The 18,902-nt window shown below is 38.2% G+C and overlaps 1 protein-coding gene across 1 annotated transcript in view; it reads left to right on the top strand.

Annotated features, from left to right (window-relative positions):
* OSBPL3 (oxysterol binding protein like 3) overlaps positions 1 to 18,902 on the top strand; it is an 86,422-nt gene that overhangs the window by 52,208 nt on the left and 15,312 nt on the right. Inside the window, exons 8-17 of the mRNA XM_059476546.1 lie at positions 269 to 395; positions 1,191 to 1,294; positions 1,439 to 1,531; positions 2,139 to 2,295; positions 4,689 to 4,819; positions 7,294 to 7,401; positions 10,149 to 10,283; positions 11,035 to 11,128; positions 14,147 to 14,397; positions 16,199 to 16,336. Coding sequence (XP_059332529.1) covers positions 269 to 395; positions 1,191 to 1,294; positions 1,439 to 1,531; positions 2,139 to 2,295; positions 4,689 to 4,819; positions 7,294 to 7,401; positions 10,149 to 10,283; positions 11,035 to 11,128; positions 14,147 to 14,397; positions 16,199 to 16,336 — 1,338 coding nt within the window. The remainder of the gene's footprint in view (positions 1 to 268; positions 396 to 1,190; positions 1,295 to 1,438; positions 1,532 to 2,138; positions 2,296 to 4,688; positions 4,820 to 7,293; positions 7,402 to 10,148; positions 10,284 to 11,034; positions 11,129 to 14,146; positions 14,398 to 16,198; positions 16,337 to 18,902) is intronic.

Below are 18,902 nucleotides of genomic sequence, written 5' to 3'. Positions count from 1 at the left end.
TGCCCTTCCTCAAAATTTAGTTTTCAGCAAATTTTCATGGTTCCTTGAGTTTTTCTGCTGTTTGTGGACAGCAGTTACATTAGTTATCATGCCATTGTGCTCAATGACTGTATACCTAGTCCAGATCATACACTTCTTCCCCCTCCATGTAATTGATGCCTTCAGTCCTTGTCCATGATCATGGTCCTCAACTGCTGGTTGTCAGAATTTGTGCATAAAACATTAAAATATTGTGTGTTAATACTTCACTCGTTCTTCTTTGGAACAGGCAGGCAGCTTGACCAAACAGAATTCAACATCAACTGGAGGTAATTTGTCATTTTCTTTTTCGAGTAATGAGTCAAGGATTTCATCTTGGCTACAGTCTTCTGAAGACATGGAAAAATGCTCAAGAGGTAATTATATTTTAAGAAAATTGAAAGTAGCCTAATATTTTCCCTAGTTTTCCCTTAACAATGAGAGTATTATACAGTAAGTAGTCATTGCTGTTAGAATTTTCTCTGAAACTGGAGGGAGGAAAGATGTGGTTGTCAATTAAGTGGTTACTCACTTTTTTTTTCAAAAGAACTGGTAATTTTGGAAGTGGGGGTATCAATTGTGGGCAGCTCTTCAAGAAGCCAAGAGCATTTCAGTACATTTTCTTTTATATAGGAACATCATGTTCAGTAGTAAGATTTGAACATCCAAAACATAGTAACTTAAAAAGCACTAAGTCTTTGTACTTCAAAGTCACCTTCTGCTTTCATGCTTTACTAAGAGCAGGAAGATCTTTCTCATGTTGGCAATGTCTATGTGATATTTGTTTTTTAAATTTCTACCTACCAATGAGCTTTGTCTCTAATGCAGAGGAGCCTCACCTCTAGGTCTGAATGTACAATTCAGTGTTGATGCCTGTGGCATTGTTACCCTCACCATGAGGAGCTCTGACAAATCTCAAACTGCAGAAATTGTTACATTATTCTCATTTTTCTGCATCCAGCTAGGAGAAGATATCATAATCATTATACACACCACATAGATGCATTTCAATATTTTGAATTTACAATAATTTTATCCAGCAGTCTAATGCTTTTAGTCAATGAATAACTTAAGCTAGCTGCAATCAAAATAGGCTTAACCTCCAAAGAAAGAAAACTGTCAGTGTGTCTGTTACTTTAGGGCAACTGAAAACATTCTCTTGTTCCAAACAGACCTCTCCAACTGTCACACATATTTACTGGAAATGAACCAGCTGTTACAGAGCATGGATGTTCTTCACAGGACATATTCAGCGCCTGCTATAAATGCTATGCAGGTTTGTTGTTTAAAAACAAAACCAAAAACTATTTTCCCTTTCAATTCCAAAAAATAACCCCAAATCCTAAAGAACTGAGGTGTTTCTTAGCGTTATTGGATTTATGGCAGTCTCTATTGCTTTTGTCCTGTGTGTTGTTAAAAGGTTGGACCTTTTGAAAGCCCAAAGAAGGAAAAGAGAACACACAGGAGGTGGCGATCCAGAGTTGTTGGGAAAGAGGCTAAAGGAATGTTACAGGTAACTTCAGTCCTTTCAGAGCCCACCTTCCTCCAAACCTTAGTTATTGATCACTTCTTGGCATGACCACTTAAGGAAATATGAGTCCTTTTTAATAGAGTCCTGTGTTAGCTCATTTTAAGTGGTAATATCTCAGACAAAACACAAATGTGGTGTCATTGATATCTGTAATAAATATCTGTCCTGTTACCTTCAGACACTGGTTGTGTTTTTTACCCATTGTCAGTCTTCTCTAATTTGTTGGGGTTTTTTGTTTTTTTTTTTTTTAATGAGTACAGATTTTTGCAAATTCCCTAGATAGCTTTGTGCACATTTGCATCCAGAGGCCATGTGATTAGATACTTATAAGGGGGGGAAATAACCTAGCACATGTAACAGATCTCAATGGGCTTGTTTTTTTGAGTTTGGGAATCTCCCATTATGGCACCTTGGGCAAAGTTATATCTCTGGTTTCATTTGCCAGGTGTCATCCATTCAAAGTTTCAATTGATAATTGACAGTAATTTTTTTCGTTTTTGGTGTCTCCAACATGGAATCCAAGTGGGTGCAATAAAACAAGATTTTCTTTTGTTTATAAAACCATCACAAATTACTATCCTACTTGCAGGTGCCTTCAGTATTTTCTGCCCCTATGAGACTGCATGCTTCCAATCCAAACTTATCTACAATAGATTTTGTAGAGGAGAAAAATTACTCTGATGGCTCTGAAACATCATCAGAATTTACTAAAATGCAAGAGGACTTATTTCACGTTGCACATAAAGGTAAATGAAATTGTCTTTTATAAATGGTTTTATATCATCCCAGTTTAGATAATGATATGACTTCGGAGAATGCTTCCTGTTTATTGTTTAGAAAACACCCTTCCTTTAATTTTCTTGAGGAATTGCAAGTGTTGAGATCTGGAGTAGTTTGAAAAAGGTGGCTTAATCCCCACTTTTTACAGTTTTTATTTAATAGAAAACTACTCCTTATTTTATGTGCTAAAAGCCTAAATTGTTTAATTTGTTGCCAAAAGGTAAATTACCTAAAATCAGCTGCTAGAAATACATACAGCAGACTTTACTCTCTTGTGCTTGCATGCCTATTTGTGCATAGGGGCACATTTATGTTTCTATATTCTGTGTGCTTCACTGTGGTTCAGAGTCAACATTTGTTGGTGATGCAAGGGTTGCTATGGTAGTAACCTATTTTTAGTGAATACAGGAGAGTAAATCATGCAAAGCAGCCAGAGGGGGAGCTTGACTAGAAATATTTCTTCCCTCAAAATCATTTTTCATTTAGCAATGCTTTGTTCCATCACCCTCTTAGCAGAAACATTTTTATTGTTTAAGTGATCTTGGTGAGGGAGGCACTTAAGCATTTATAGCTGAAAGGCTTTTGGGAGGATTGGCTTTGTCCCCTTTGGCACAGATAATGGTTGATGGTATCAATAAGCATTCTTTGCTTGCTGCTCCCCTTTGGTGCTGATGTATCTTGATTCTGTTATGTAAGGAATGTATGCAAGTAGTAAACTTCATAAAGCCAATTACAGTCAAAACTGACGTATGTTTTCCTGAAGAAGAGAAGAAGTGAGGGTGGGATGCAGTAGGAAAAGCTGCTGTTAAGCAGAGCAAAGAAATCACCTACTCAAGATCATCTTACTGGAATTGCCCAAGACAGAAATTTTGGTTAGATTGATCCACACATTTGAAGGGACAATTAACTTTGTTGTAGTGACTGCAGAATCATTTTACTAAGAGGATAAAGAAGATAAAGAATTTTTCTCTTAAGTTACTTCATAGCACCCCTGTTCCAAGAAAAAGTAGTGGAGAAACCTCTTGTGTCACTTTTTTGATACAAATTGCATAAAATGTAACATCAGTCATTTAGTAGGCAGAAATTCTTGAAAAGTAAAGTTAGTATACAAAATATGAAATGCCATTGAAGGTCACTGAAGATTCTGGTCATGTTGTCTATATATAAAAGAAAGCCTAACAGAATAGATCACAGTGGACATATTCCCTTCCCCACCCTATGATACTGTTAAAGATTTATTTGGGTAGTATAAGAATAGCTTTGGTAATGGTTTGCAGTATTGGAATATACCTTAAGAATAATTTTTCAGAAGACCAAGTTGGGTTACATAACTACTGAGTGAAATGATGAAGATTCAGGTTAACTCAGAGTGGATGATCAGGAGAGAGAAGTATTAGGAATTTCTTGTTTGCCCTTCTCATGCATCCATGCTCAGATTTTCTATCATTTTCATTTCCCTGTAAAGGAATTCATTTTGCATTTGCAAGTCTCATGGCTGTATTACAGGGCTTGATTAGGTCCTCAGAAGTCCTCTAATGCTCCAGTCAGATGAGTGTTCAAAACCTACACCAACAAGTACTGCTCAAATAAATTTTTATTCCCTGTGATTAAAGAGAAGATGCAATGTCGTAGTGGTGAAAAAAAATTCTAAAAGTACATTTCCCCTATAAACTCCCCTGTAGTGATGTTAAAATTGCATGATCTGTTGTCTGATTTAAATGTATTGGGCTGGTGATAGTGCCTCAGGAAGGAGCAGAAGTAGCAGCACAGCATGCACATCATTCAGGATCTGACCCTTTGAGTCACTAAATCATCTAACAAGCTGAAATTTCTCTATCACAGAAAGAGATAACAAAACATAATACCACAGTTGACTTGCTTGTGGGGAAACTACTAACCCTATAGTTGTTGCACAATATGTGTTAGAACTGCCTTTTTTTTTTCCCTATTTGATTTTTTTCCTTTTGTCTCTTCTTCTCTCCCCCACTGAAATTTATAGAGGAATATGGAATAGACTCATGACCATCTGAAGATTCAAGCTAATTGGGAAACAAAAGCAAGTGAAGAGCAGATGTGGTTAGTTAGCTTTGTTGCCATCTGTCACAAAGAATCAGAGGAATTTTGGCTGTGGCTAATATAGTCAACACAGTAGCCTTCACCATAAACATGTCTCCTACGAAAAATCTGCCCTATAGCCTTGATTAATATTTCTTGGTTTTAGTAACCCACTCTGGATCTCTCGAACTAAATTCTTGCTTCTGTCACCATAAATGATGCTTTATTGGAGTTTTATGTAATTGGTGTGTATACAATTGGCTGCTACTGTTTTTAACTGTCTCTTTTTATGAAATGCTTCCAGTTTACTTCACCTTGAGGTCAGCTTTCAGCACCATATCTACAGAGAGAGAAAAGCTGAAGCAGATGCTGGAGTACGATGCATCCTCATCTCCATCTGCACAAATAGTGGGCTTGAAGAATGCCTTAACATCTGTAAGTGACATGTTGAAGCTCACAAAGCTTCATTGTCATCAGATACTACTTTTAAATTTTAGAGTAGTTAATTTGTTTCTTTAGTGTCAGCTGTGTGCTAAAATTTGCAGAATTTAATCACAGTAAGTTATTCTAGATCACATTTTTCAGAGACTTTGCTAAATGTTAAAGGTATTGGCAAATCATTGGAGTTTGATAGATGGATTGATTTAGGTATGTAGTCTAATTGTATCATTTGAGATGGAGAATCAGAGGGCTGCTCTGTGACTATGAGTATGCTTTCTTTCTGAACATGCTACTACTCACTTCTGATGGGTTGCAGGTTTCCTTTTCCTTTTCTTTACCTAAACAGCACTCAAATATTCTGTATATGACTTGGCATAAAACAAAGGTGATGGTGGCTGAATGCACTCAGCTGTCCCTTCTAATGCACTAGAGCTTCACCATGCTGCACCGAGACACTGCAAAGCAAATTCAAGTACAACTTGCTATATTGACTTCCAGCCTCAATTATCTCTCACTCCTCTAAAAGCAGCAATGGAGCTATTAGGGCAGAGTTCTAAATGACAAAAGATTGTGCTCTTTAAAAAGGTAGGGGTCTGGTTGGTGTGCTTTATGTAATTGGTAGAGATCAGAACTTTTCAGCTTGGTCATGCTTAAAAATGACAACAAGACTGATCTGATTCCAGGGCAATGAGGGCAATCATTACCAGGGTCTTAAAATTTCAGAGTTTATTACAAACACCACATCAGGGGCAGGGAAGACTCTCTGGCACTGATCAGTGTGATGTAGATTCTCTCTAGAATTATTTCAGTATGAAAACTTCCCTTTGCTTTACAAAAGCTGCATGTGATCACAGTTTTTAAGAGTATGACATGCCTCTTTGCCTGGACATCACAGAGGCTGTGATGTCTCCACAGTGTTTATAGAAAGTTGAAGTTGTGTAACAACTCATTCACTTGCACTTCTTTTGTTTTTGGCTTTCAGATTTTCCACTTATGATATTTGAATAGGTGACTTTTATTTTTTCAGTGTTACTTGTTTACCATTTTTTATCAGAAAACCACTTTTAAGATTGCTGAACTTAGTGAACACTCAGCTTAGCATGAATTATTTTGTTTTCTGGGCAGTGAAATGTGGTTGTCCATCTTCATCCTGTACATGTCTAAAAAACAATTCTGTTAAGTTTTATCTGATGTTTGATCAGTCTTGTAGCCCATCCAGAAGTCATCTGTGAACCTTGGCTGTTTCAGCAGGGTAATCACCTATGAGGGCTCTTTTTAATCTGCAGATCTGTAAAGTCTGTTTTGCTCCCATCAGCCTGGCAGTGGAAGAAAAATAAGCAGCTTTAAAGTGAATAAACCACCACAAAACTAGCACATCTGCCTCTGCTTCCCCTCATTAAGATAGTAGCCTTGACCTACACACATTCTAAGTAAGGAAATACAGAATGGGAAAAGATACAATATTTCTGGTTTGGGGTGGAGGAAAAGCCAGCAGAAAGAAGAAAACATTTTGTAGCAAATAATGAAAATGGAAAGTTGTCATTACAGGTGAGCTATTTTGCACTTGCCTGATGAGGATTTAACACAGTGCTGAGCATTTGACACGGTAGGGATATATAAACCTTTATGGCAAATTCAGACCACATATAGCTAAAGCCAGAAATAAGTTTTCTCCCCTCCATCATCACATTGAGCTTTCCGGCTTTCCTGCACCCAAGATAATTTCCAACACAAATTACTGCCAGGAGCAGAAGCATTTGTGGGATAAAGTGTATGTGTAAACAGCAGGGTTCTCCACATCCTGCTATTGATTCAGATCACTAAAATGGGATGTAAGTCTTCAATACTGTCCCAAAATTAATAATACAGTCTTTTATTTTAGAGACCTTTTCATTGCAGAGTTAGGCTCTCTTCCTACAAGTCTACTCTAATTGACATCTGTCTATCAGATGCACCCAGAATAATTAAATAACATATAACAAACATGAGTCTGCAGTAGAGGCTTTTTATTCTGACCATTGCCATTATAATCTGATAGGACACAAGTTGTACCTGTTACCTGTGTGAATTTATGTCTTGTTTCTCTGTCATTGAAAGGCAAAGGAAACTGCCAGTATGGGAAAATCAAATGGTTTTGGATGTGGCAAGAACTAACGTTGAGTGAGGCTATGTTGGAGATGGGAGTGAAGGAAAGGAGGTGTAAAAGAAAAATATCCCTGCCATCTTTGACTTTTTTCCTCCACTGATGTCTCTGTTTCCTCACACTAGAAAAAACAGTTTTAATTTGACAGATAAGGAATAAGGTTTGAAGCATTTATAATAAAGGATTTGCGGAACCAGTAAAAAAGGGATGTGGTGGTGTTTTATATTACACTTTAAATAGTCTTTGCCCCTTTCTATACAATAAAGCCCCATTTGAGTTAGCTGAGAGAACTTTATATCCCCAATATTTTTGTTAAATGTTCCAGGCAATAGCACAAAACACAGATCTTAAAGACCGGTTACGCAGAATACATGCCGAATCTAAGATCATTGATTCAGCATCTAATGCAAAATCAAGCCCAGATTTGGTGAAGGTGGGTATGGATTTCCTCTTTCAGTGATGTCCTGTTCCTCCAGCCCCTACACCTAGACAGTGCTGCATAGCTGCCTCTTGTCTGTTCTTGGTGTCTGCCCCGTGGTGTGGTGTGTTAGCAGAGCCAGTCTGCTTTCCTGGCTGTGAGTCATCTCTGGTGATGCATTGTGTGGTGTTTGGTTTCAAAGACTTGCCTTGTGAGCAGATTTCCTGAGCACATCTTCCATTGCTTTCTGCTGCTGGTTCCTGGTGTTCTCCCTCGCCTGCTTCTCATTCAGCATGTACAGAGCTGCCACCTGTCACCCTTCGTGCCACTGTTTCTCTTGCCCATTTAATCCTTTGTTAAGTTATGTAGATCTTCTGTCACCCATCCAAGTGCTGTTAGCCCAGAATGTTGGCTACCATTGTGGATCATGTAAGGTTTAGAACGATTTTCAGACATTTCTATTAAAGGATCAAAGTAAATGGGACATAAAAGAGCCCTTTCAGCCATTTAGTTGTCTTTGTGTGAAGCCAGGGACTCTTCTACATCCAGTTAGCTGGTTTGAGATTCCACTGATGTTCAGACAGTTTTTTGGCTCGCTGCAGAATGCATGTGAAAATGGTGTAATTATAGGTCATAAGATGTGGGTGTTAAGGGTGTTAGTGAGGGAAGCCAGAACTGTGTTATTTCTGATGGATTTTCCTAAATGTTAACTCATACAGAAACCTCTGCTGTGCTTGTAGTATAAATCTTTCATTAGAACTTGAGGGCATGTAATGCTGGGGCTTTTACATAACTAATTATTTCCTTTTATTTTTAAAGACAGTTTAGTCATTCCAGAACAGATTCCATCTGTTCGCTTCTGGTTCAGTTCTGGTGTAGTGGAGCTGTGTTTTGGTCATATTTAGCTGTTCAGTTTTGGGTTTTTTCCTTAGGTAGTTGATCATTCTAATGCCTTTTGCTTTAAAACCCACAAGAATTTGAACAGCCCTTAAACTGCTATCCAGAAAAGCATTAATGCATTGTTACTTCGTTTCAGGAGTTATTTTCTTTTTCAGTGGAGGTCCTTGCAATGACAGTGGGTTATTTTTGAATCTTGTGCTATGTGCTATACACACACAAAGAGACACACATGACAAAAATAGCTTTCAGAAGGTCCTTTGAAGGTTGCATTCACAAATTCCCTCTGGCATGGCTTGGGCTGGAACTTGAGGATGAAATCACTTATACTGGAGAAGCTTCATTTTAAGACTGTGTGAGGACTGTGATACAGTAGTGCTGCTTTGAGGAAGACAGGGCCACTGCACAAAACTTGTCACTAAATGATACACTGGGTGCTGTGATCCACCTGTGAAAATTGAAGCAGTATAAAGTGGCATCTCAAGCCTTTGCATAAGGGAAAAGTTTTGTTTGTCTGTTGGGTAATTTAACTGTAGTTCATCATGCCAATGTGGAACAAGAAAAACTGAAGCTTATGTGTTAGATATATAAACCTGATGCTCTTTTATGAGCCTTTCCTGCTTGCTTTCCTTCTCAGATTCAAAATAGTATTGGAAATAATCCCAGTAGCAATGCTTATGTGTGTAAGGTTGTTTTCTTTTTTTTACTTGTAGGCTAGTATAACTGCCTTCCTCCAGGAGGAACAATGTTGAGGTTCTCTTTTATCCCTGCTGTAAAAGGAGGGATTTTTCAAGTATTTTTTATAGCAGTTTGTTTTCTTTCCATGTCACCATTATCAGTGTGTACCAAATAACATTCCATACCACAGCACAGCCTACCAACAGAAAAGCTTTGAAAGAAGTTTTGTCAGCTCGATTCTGGGCTTGTCAAGTTGTTCATTATGTTGTTCTGAAAATAAAATACTACAATTCCTGCAAAATTATGATGTGGAAGTCATGGTTATAAGCTAGTAAAGCATCTCATGCAGAAAATCTTGAGAGCAGCTAATACACTCATTTGGGCCAGCATAGCTCATTCCCTTTGCGTTGGTGGAGTTATCAGGGAAAACAGTAGCACACAAGCTTCTGCGCAGAATGAGAGGCCTCACTGGTCACCCCACTTTTGCCAGGCCACCCACTGGAGCTCTGCTTGCACCAGTGATCTGTAGTGCATCCATGGGAGGGGCTGTCAGGATCTCTGTGGCAGTCAAATGTGCCTCCAGCAGCAAAAGCAATTCTGGTTATGTGGCTTTAATAATATGTTGGTTTTGGGTAACGTGGAGATATCTCAGGTGTGGATATGAAGGAATGACTTCAAAAGCACAGCATAGAAAATTAGGGAATAAAAAGAGCTAGGAAAACATACTATTATAAACAAAGCAACTTTACCCCTCTGAGTTTTATAGACAGGCAGCAAAGCTTGAGCAGGAAAAGATTTATTAATTTCCTAAGATCAGGATGGAATGTAAATCCAGGGTGTAATATAAAGAGATGGGAGTTTTGTTCTTTTGTGGGCTTTTTGATGATACACTTGGATATATCTGGTTAAATCATTCAAATAGCAAAGCATTTTTATATACAGCACCTTAGGTGATTTAATTAATATGCATTGCTTTCTTTTCCTTCTTTTTCCTTCTCTTTGGTCTGTTTTACTTTGGTTTTAAATCCCACTTTGAAACACATGCTATCTTTCACATAAATTGAAGAGGAGCATGTGCAATCTTCTCCCAGTGTTTTACAGCCCTTCAAGTTAGGAGACTGTGGAATTGCATGCCTGAATGTTGTTTGTGCTTCTTCCCTGCTCAAAACTTTTTTTCTTTTGAACAGGAAAATTCAAGAGAGGAAGGCAGAGGTCTGGTTCACCAGGTGTCCAATGAAAGCAGACTGTCTATTGCTGACTCTCTCACAGAATTCTTTGATGCACAGGAAGTCCTGCTGTCTGCTAGTTCTTCAGAAAATGAGGTCTGAGCAAGGAGATTGATGTCATTCAGATGTATTTTCTTATCTGCTTATTGACTGGCAATCTTTCTGAGCCTTAACTGTACATCAGAAGATTGCCAGAAAATCTAAATTTTCAAAACTTTTAGAAATTAATATGTCATTTATATTTATTTGTTGTCATTGTCTCTTCACTGTAAAGGGTAGCAAGTATTATGAAGAAGTCTTACATACACAGTGAGGGAGATGGCAATTAAGGAGCTTGTATGCAGATACTGCAGACATGTAGTCTGCTTTGAGTCCATTATACAGGTGCCCAGGGAACTTGTATTTTTGCACCACAAATAAAGTATTTTGCACCAAAAAAATACTTGTTCATACCTGTCCTTGTGGTACCTGGAGGTGCCTTGAGGCCGATGTCAAGCATATTGAAATTTATTAGATCTTTGTTTCCTCTCTTGAGTTCCATAAAAACCTTGAGTTTTGATATGAGGAAAGCCTTCTTGGTAGTGAAGCCGAGGAGAGGAAGCATGTCTCCACTGAAGTTAAAATTTCAATTATAGCAATCTCTCCCAAACTCAAACAGAGTGGAGCAAGGACTCCACTCTGAGAACATCTTAGCACTTTGTAGTACTTTTCTATAGCATTGAAAGACAGCTTGGACAGTTCAATTATATTAAAACAGTAATTGCAGCTGAAAGTAATAATGTCCACATGCACTTGGGATTACTTTAATGAGTGATATATCTTGCTTTTTTCCCCACCCTACACTCAGGTATCAGATGATGACTCATATGTAAGTGATATCAGTGATAATGCCTCAGAAGATAACCTAAGCAATGACATGGAGAATGAAAGACAAACTTTAGGTAAGTTCAGTGAGGTTTTTATGCCATGTTTTGAGAATTTTGTTTCTGCTTGTTTTGGATATTTTTTTCTTCTCTTACTAGATAATTTGATATTATGGGTTTTGAGATGTAAAAAGTCTGTGTTTTTTTCTCATATAGACTGAGATTGGTTTGGAAGAGCAGATTCCAGGTAATCTGCTTATCTGGGCACTGTTGATTAAGCAGGATGATGGATCTGTATCAGCAGGGAAACACCTCTTTCCTTGGCTTCTTTGAGTGACTCCCACTCTCTCTCAGTTTCTCATGGCCACAGGATTTTTCAAAGTAGTAAGGACCAGCTGCTTTCATTTTTTCAAAAAAGTTATTTTTCCTTGTCACACTGTTTTTTTCAGTCTGCAATTTAGCAACTGCATTCAGAAGTCCTGTTGTTTTAGAAGAACTCAGTGTTTAAAGGAACACTGGCAGCTCTGGTGCATGACCATAAGAATTTCTCTCTTGCTTGTATTACTCATGATAGTCTTGAGTAATACAAGCAAAAAAGGTACAGGCATAAGTACTTGATAATACCTATGCTAATATTTCCTCCTAATGGAAAGAGACTCAAAAAAAGGAGAAGAATTGGTCATTACAACCTATTTGGCTTTGTGCCTTCAACTCATTTCAGCTAACCACAATGTTCTTCCCAGTCTAACAATATATTTTTATTTTCAAAAAATGCTGAACAGTGATTTCTCACTAGCAGCTGTTTCCTGATCATCTCCAAGAACCAGCAGATTCCCATTAACTTAGGTAGTTTGATATGTATTCTGTAACTGGTCAAAATGAAGAAATTTCAAATTTTTCCTTTAAAATAGGAAAGGATACAAATGAATTTATTTCATGATCTGGACCATAGAAAGCTGTATTAATGTGGCAGTTAATCTTTTTTTAACAAAGGCTGTCACTGAAGCTCTTCAGTATAAGAAGCACCTCTGCATGCTTCTGGTACCTGCTATTTCTGTGCTTTGGGCAGCCTGCCACTGCCAATAATAGAAACCTGGATGTCATTTTCCTACAGGGCTTTAGCTGCACCATAAATTGTGGGATTATGACAAAATCCTCTGGCCACTGTAATGTAGAAGGTCAGATCAGATGTTGATAATGGTGCAGTTTGGCCTCAGAAGTCATTGATTCCCACTGGAGGTCAGATGTCTAAACCTCCTTTGGCATTCATCCTGTCTGTCACAGCTCCTACAAACCAGAACTGCCTGGGCCATTCTGTGATGGAGACTAGGCAAACTTCACTGCTTAGAAAATTTGGTATCTGAGTACTGAAGTTCTTGCTCCACTCTGTTTTTTCAGCAGCTTACCTCAATTAATGGACTGGTCCAGAATACGTAAATGAGCCAATTTGCATTCTGTTTTTGATCAGAAGCTGTCAAAAGACATAGCCAAATCCCATTTCTGGGAGCTCTTTTAAACAAGGATTTTAGCATTTACCTCATTCCTGAGGTATCTAAGGGAACATCCTTCCTTTTGGCCTCTTCTGATATGAAATAAATTCTTCCAATAGGGAAGTATAGAAGTGAGGTCCATAACTCTCAACAGTATAATTGTTTCAGGTAGGTTTTTGAACCCATAGTGCCCATGCCATTTTTTAAGCAAAAAGAAAGATAGAGGCAAGGAGCTGCAAATGGTTCATCTGACCTTGTTAGAGTAACTCAGTCATATGAGGTATTAGGAACTGGAGTTTGCCAGTGGTAAGAAAGATGGAAACTCCTTCCTCAAAACTCTGATGCTACTGATTACCTTTTAAATGTTCCCCGTGAGGCAGGGGCTGGGAGGCATGGCAGGCATGGAGAAGTTTGTCCTTGTGGTCAGCTGTCCCTGCTATAAGCACTGCTGATACCCTGCTTATGTCAGTGGCATAGAAGAGGAAGTACTGGTTAAGTGCATTTAAGTGCAGGGATTCTCCAGGCATGCGTAGCTCAGAAGGAGATGTGCAGCCCAGTGCGGGTTTAATTCCTTCAAGACAGAGCTGTGTGAGGAAAGCCAGAAAAGGACAGGGCTTGACAGACTGAGGTTATGACTGGGTGTCTCCAAATAGTAACTGATCCTAAGGCAGGAGCTTCCTAGGTGCTCCTGAGGATGTGGAAAGATAAAATATGTTCTTGTAGTGGCAAACACACTCTGAAACAAAAGTGATGTACAGCTAAGCAATATAATCACTTCAGACTAGTGCCTGTTGTGGAAGCTTGTAGCTCTATTTGGATTTTGCTACAAATCCTATCATGGCACACTTAGAGCTATTTATCCTGTTCTGACTGCTTTGATACAGGAACACAGAGTTCAGATATTCATGTCAAGGACTCTTGACTTGAGTCCTTTTTTTTTTAAATCTTGAGCAAACCCATAGCTCTACAGTTGCTTCAGTTTTTGCATCCTTACAACATATCAGTTCTCCATCAATATATGGGGGGTATATCTCAAAGTAACATCACTAAATTTAAATGCTATGGGGAGCAATGTGGAAAAGCCTGAATGTAAATTCATGGTACAGTGAATTTCCCTGGTAGGAGTATGCAAAGAAGTAGGAAGAGATCAGTAGGAGTAGTTATTATCCTTGCATCTGTAAGTTACATCTTGCCTTCTGAGAAGTGTCAACTTAATTGAAGCTCTGTCAAGGAAGGAGGTTTTATATCCCCTAAACAGATAGGAATCCATCTTCGTTACAAATAAAATGGTTATAATATTTACTCTTTCAAATTCAGTGGAAAGCCTGAGCCTTTTCTTTCAGACTTTAAGGGAAAAGAAGGTCATTTTTATGCATTTCTTGTACTTGGCATTTTACTTCCGCTAATGCACATAAAATGTGATTCTTAATTTTGTCATTTTTATAACAGGCTATCTTCAAACCACAAGTGAAATACTTAAATGATTCGTGGGTGGAAGGAAGTTTTGACAGAAGGAAAGATGGTTGCATTTTAATGTATGTTTGCAGAGGGGGATGAAACTAAGAAAATGTGAATTTAATTGTTCTGCCACTTCCTTCCTTTTCAGATTGTATTTCTGAAAGCGGAATCGGATGCAATTCTAAACGGAGAACGTGTTTACCAGCTCCATGCCCTAACACCAGTAACATCAGCCTGTGGAATATCCTGAGGAATAACATAGGGAAGGATCTCTCCAAGGTGGCCATGCCTGTAGAGTTGAACGAGCCCCTGAACACGCTGCAGCGCCTCTGCGAGGAGCTGGAGTACAGCGAGCTCCTGGATACAGCGGCGCACACGCCAAACCCCTTCGAGCGCATGGTAAACTCCTGATTCCAAACTCTCAGAACACTCAACAGAGTGAGAATTAACATAAAAGCAGTGCTGAACAAGTGAAGATGTTCTAGTCCGTTGTTTTGTTTCTCTCAGCTGAGAGGCAAACTCTCCAAATGTCTGTACATACTCACACAGCCGCTATTTTTGACTATTCTGTTCCATTTCTGTTGCTTTTCCAGAAAGTCTCTCTCTCCTCAAGTACCTTGCTGTACTGCAAGTTTAAACAAGAAAGGAGCTTAGTTCTGTTTTGCAGCTCTTGCTCTCTAATATTAAAAATTACAACAAAAAGAGAGTGTGGGATTGAACTTAGTTCCCTCTCAAAGATGAAAGCTACAATAGATCTTTTTCAAGGGTGTCTGATGTGGTAACACATTTCTTCATAGAGATGCTGGATCTTCCAGCCTACATGACTGTGACATCTTTATATTAACTAAATGAGCTCCATTGTTTTTGTTAACTGGTTTTCTGAAGCTTTTGTGTTTATCCAAAATGTTCAAGATCTCAAAACCAGGCTGTATGCTGTATGTTGGGTACAATAATGATGTCATCCTCTTCCAGTGCAGAACCCTGAATTCTGCATTTGGCAAAAGAACAAGAGAGAAATGCATTTGTTGCTCTACTTCCAGGTGTACAAGAGCTACTTAATATGCAATCCCATAAATAAAGGATTAGAAGCTCCCTAAATTCTCTTAAATGAGAGATAGAGATTTTCCCATAAATTGAATTAAGCCTTTCCAACTGAATGTATCTTATCTCAAAATGAGGTTATTAATGAGAGTAGGTAATCATGTTGAAATACTACTTGAAAAGTCTTTTTCCTCATTCTGATACTTTCAAGGGTTACAATTTAGGGCCTGTTCCCATGATGTGGTCATTCAATGAAGGTTTCAGTCCATAGCATTTTGTGTTCTCTTGAGAACATATGCTAAAAGGAAAAGGAAATGAGCAGTAGTTGTTCAAAAGGGAGGGAAAAGAAGCCTTTTCCCTTCTCCCCACACCCAAGCATCTGGAAATTATCTCAGACTGGTGTATTCTTTGCCTTTGAGAAACTCCTCAAGCAAAATTTAATGCTAGCTGTTGCATAGTAATTGCAATAGTTCATAAAACAGCCTATCCTCAGTGGATTTGTTTTCTGAAACTGTGAAAAGAGAGTATCTACACTTTCACAAGATGAGGAAAAGGGAATGAAAAGAGGAAAAAAAGTGTTACAAAAAAGAATCAAACAACCCTGAATTCTAATTTCTCATGTTGTGCTTGAGTTGACAGCAAAAATTTGGAAGGGCTACCTGTGTGTCAGTCATGATCAACAGTTTCATGATTAGATAATAGCACCCAGTAGATAAAAAGCAATTTAAGTCAAACAGCATTAGAAATAGCAAAGCTGGTGAAAAATCATCCAATACTGCCTGTGCCATGTTTATGAAAAGGATAGTTGGTACTTTTATTAGTCACAGATGTAACTATAAAAACCAGTTATACTAAATTTAACAGTGACTTTAAGGTTACTTCTTTAAACTGTGTTGCAGAATGCTAAACTGTTTCAAACACTTTTCAGTTGATGAAATTTGCAGTATCTGACCCTAGAAATTCTATCCCTGACCTATTGAATGACTCTGAAAATTGAATAATCCTCTAATGTGTGAACTAGGGCTTAGCTTGCTGGAGGCATGCATGTCCGTAGCCTGCAAATGAAGGGGAAAATACAGAATCAGGATAAAGTTTGTTTTTATTTGTTTTGTGTCTGTTGTAAATTAATTAACCTAAGTCCCAAAAATGTACTTCCCAGGTGTACATAGCTGCCTTTGCAGTCTCTGCCTATGCATCCAGTTACTACCGAGCTGGAAGTAAGCCATTTAATCCTGTGCTTGGAGAAACCTATGAATGTATCCGTGAAGATAAGGGTTTCCAGTTCTTTGCAGAACAGGTATTGTATGCTGCAACCCTTAGAATTGCTACTTGATACACTGCTGAATTCTAAATGTGTGCCTGGAATTCTCCAGAATTACTGGCAAAATACAAGATTACTCTACATTACCTGAGCCCAGCAAAACCCAAGGGACTTTGCTGAATTATAAACAAAGGGAAATGTTTTTTGAGGAAAGTCTGCTAAATTTGGTGTGGAACATCACAACCAGCAGCTGACACTGGAGGAGCACAGGCTGGCAGGCTGCCTGCTCCAGTAACAAGATATCTTGGTTAAGTAGAGTGCAATTCCCCATGCTGAAATATGATCACAACCACAACAAAAATTTACATTCTTGTCATTTTCTTTTGTGTGTGATCATTAAAAATACTGTATCTTCAGCTGTTTAATGCCTTCTTTTATAACAAATGTATCCCTTGTATAAGTCAATCAACCACAAGTATTTCCAATGGCACCATGACTCTTTATGCTTCCGAATACTTAGTAGGCTAAGCCTTGAGAATTTGCTACCACAGCCGAGTAGGTGAAGGATTTATACAGCACATCATGGTCTGAGTGTTTATGAAGATAATTCCCCAGTAGTAGAATAATTATTAAGTATGAGTGAAAAATACTAAATTCTAAATTTAAACCAGCCAAGCTACCAAAATTGCTTAACTTGAAACATATGTTAAAAAGATGAAACTCAAATACCTGGTGCCTGGTAGCAAAGTAAGAATGACTGAAAGCTGTCTCATTCTGTCTAGACATAAAAAAAAATACAAAAAGTGCAAGTGGGCAAAGGTGTGCAACCTAGAAATTTGATCAGAGAAAGACTTCTCAGAGGCTTCCTTTAGGAAATGAAAAGTGCTTTTTACTGCCTGTGAAGCACTTTGCACATTATGTTTTAGAATTGACAGAAAAGAATGTTATGTGATCTTTCCTTAGTCTCAGGAAATGTCACAGGCAAGAGTAAAAATGAGGGGGAAAAAAACCCAACAGGAAGTAATACAGTCAAAGCAAGAATCAAATTTAAAGTTCATGTATCTGGTTCATCACTGTGCTACTTCAGTACTAAAATGATGTGTATGGAGCATTGCAAGTATCAGCACAGCATCAAATTGGAGTAGCAAAGTGGTGAATAAAAGTTAGCGCTGAGTTTAATGTTACACTGAATTAAAGGAAGATATTTTCACTTGAATATTGGGTAAACCAGTACAAAGGCTAGTTTTTATTAAGAAGAATTTTACTACTTGAGCAGGCTTGTGCTATGTACAACTGTTGTTCTAATACGAGAAATAAGCGAGGTGAATTTAGAGTGGTAAATTTATTGTAAGAATATGGGGTAGAGGAATATTAGGAAGAGAGCACAGTATGGGAAGAAAAAAATTAATGCAGCTTGCAAGCATTAAATATTTCTCTTTACATCAGGAACAGTGGCTTATTGCTTGCACTAGCATTTTGGTGCTTGCTCCAGATACCTTGTTAGTGCAGGCAGAATGTAATTAATGGCACAGACTGACAGAAGATACAAAAGTAACAAAGATTCTGTTTTATCACTAGAGGGAGTTTAGAATAACTCCTGTAAGCACCATGACCTTACTCTGGAATTATAACAGTTTAACTGAGAGCTAAATTTAACCCACGTATTACAGTGACATCTGGGGTTAATCTGGGTACAGTATGTAAGAGAGAGAGAGAGAGTGTTGCTCTTGCTGAATTAGGCCATAGCTGAAAGTAATTAGTACTTCTTTCTTTTTTTTTTAAACCAAATAGAGGATGTTCAATAAATAACTGGATGCCTGTGGGAAAAAATGCTTAGTAAGAGATTTGTGAAATGAGTAATAAAAAAAAGTAAAAGTTGACTTAATTTTTTTGAGGTGATTTTTCATAGTGAAAAATAGCGGTCTGACTTGAAAATAAAGTTGCCCAAGGAACAGCAGGCATTGCACATCTTAAGAGCTGGTGCTGGTCAGTTGTTAATTGTGTTCACCCAGAGGGGAGAATTCAGGTTGAGGAGGAGTGGCTGCTCCTCCTTTCACTTTGTGCTTTTTTATTTACTGTTGCATTTTAATAGTCTGAATTGTTTATTTGCTCACAGTCCCTGCTTTGCTGGTTTGGTGGTTGCCCTAATTTCGGCACATGCTGCTGCCCAAAGGTGATGAAATGCAGTGCATGTGGTTAGAGTTTCACCTAGAAACACCTGGGGTGTCACTGCGGCACTGGTGGGGATTGCTGGATGGAATTTCCTGGCTTCATTTCTTCACCCCTGACCCCTTGGAGATGCTGATCACCGTCTGCTCCCTCATACTCAGGGTTTTGTGGTTATTCACTGTACAGGAGCTTTTGGCCCTTTCTTGTGTTTTTGGTTTTTTGAAAATTTTTGTCTGTGCACTCAAAGTGTGGTTTTTGTTAATCTGTTAAGAGGTCCTAAGGGTAAATTTAATTGTTACCTTAGAGACAATGTACAAAGTATATTGCTAGATTTTCACTGGAACAAAATCTCAGGCCTTTTAAAATAATTGTTTGCCATTTCTTTCAAGGTTTCTTGGGTCTGAGAGCCTTTATTAATCTCACTGCCTCCCCC

Source organism: Ammospiza nelsoni, chromosome 1, assembly GCF_027579445.1.
Source record: "Ammospiza nelsoni isolate bAmmNel1 chromosome 1, bAmmNel1.pri, whole genome shotgun sequence".
Classification (NCBI taxonomy): domain Eukaryota; kingdom Metazoa; phylum Chordata; class Aves; order Passeriformes; family Passerellidae; genus Ammospiza; species Ammospiza nelsoni.
Note: the sequence above shows the minus strand (reverse complement) of the source record. Positions and strands in the feature narration are given on the sequence as shown.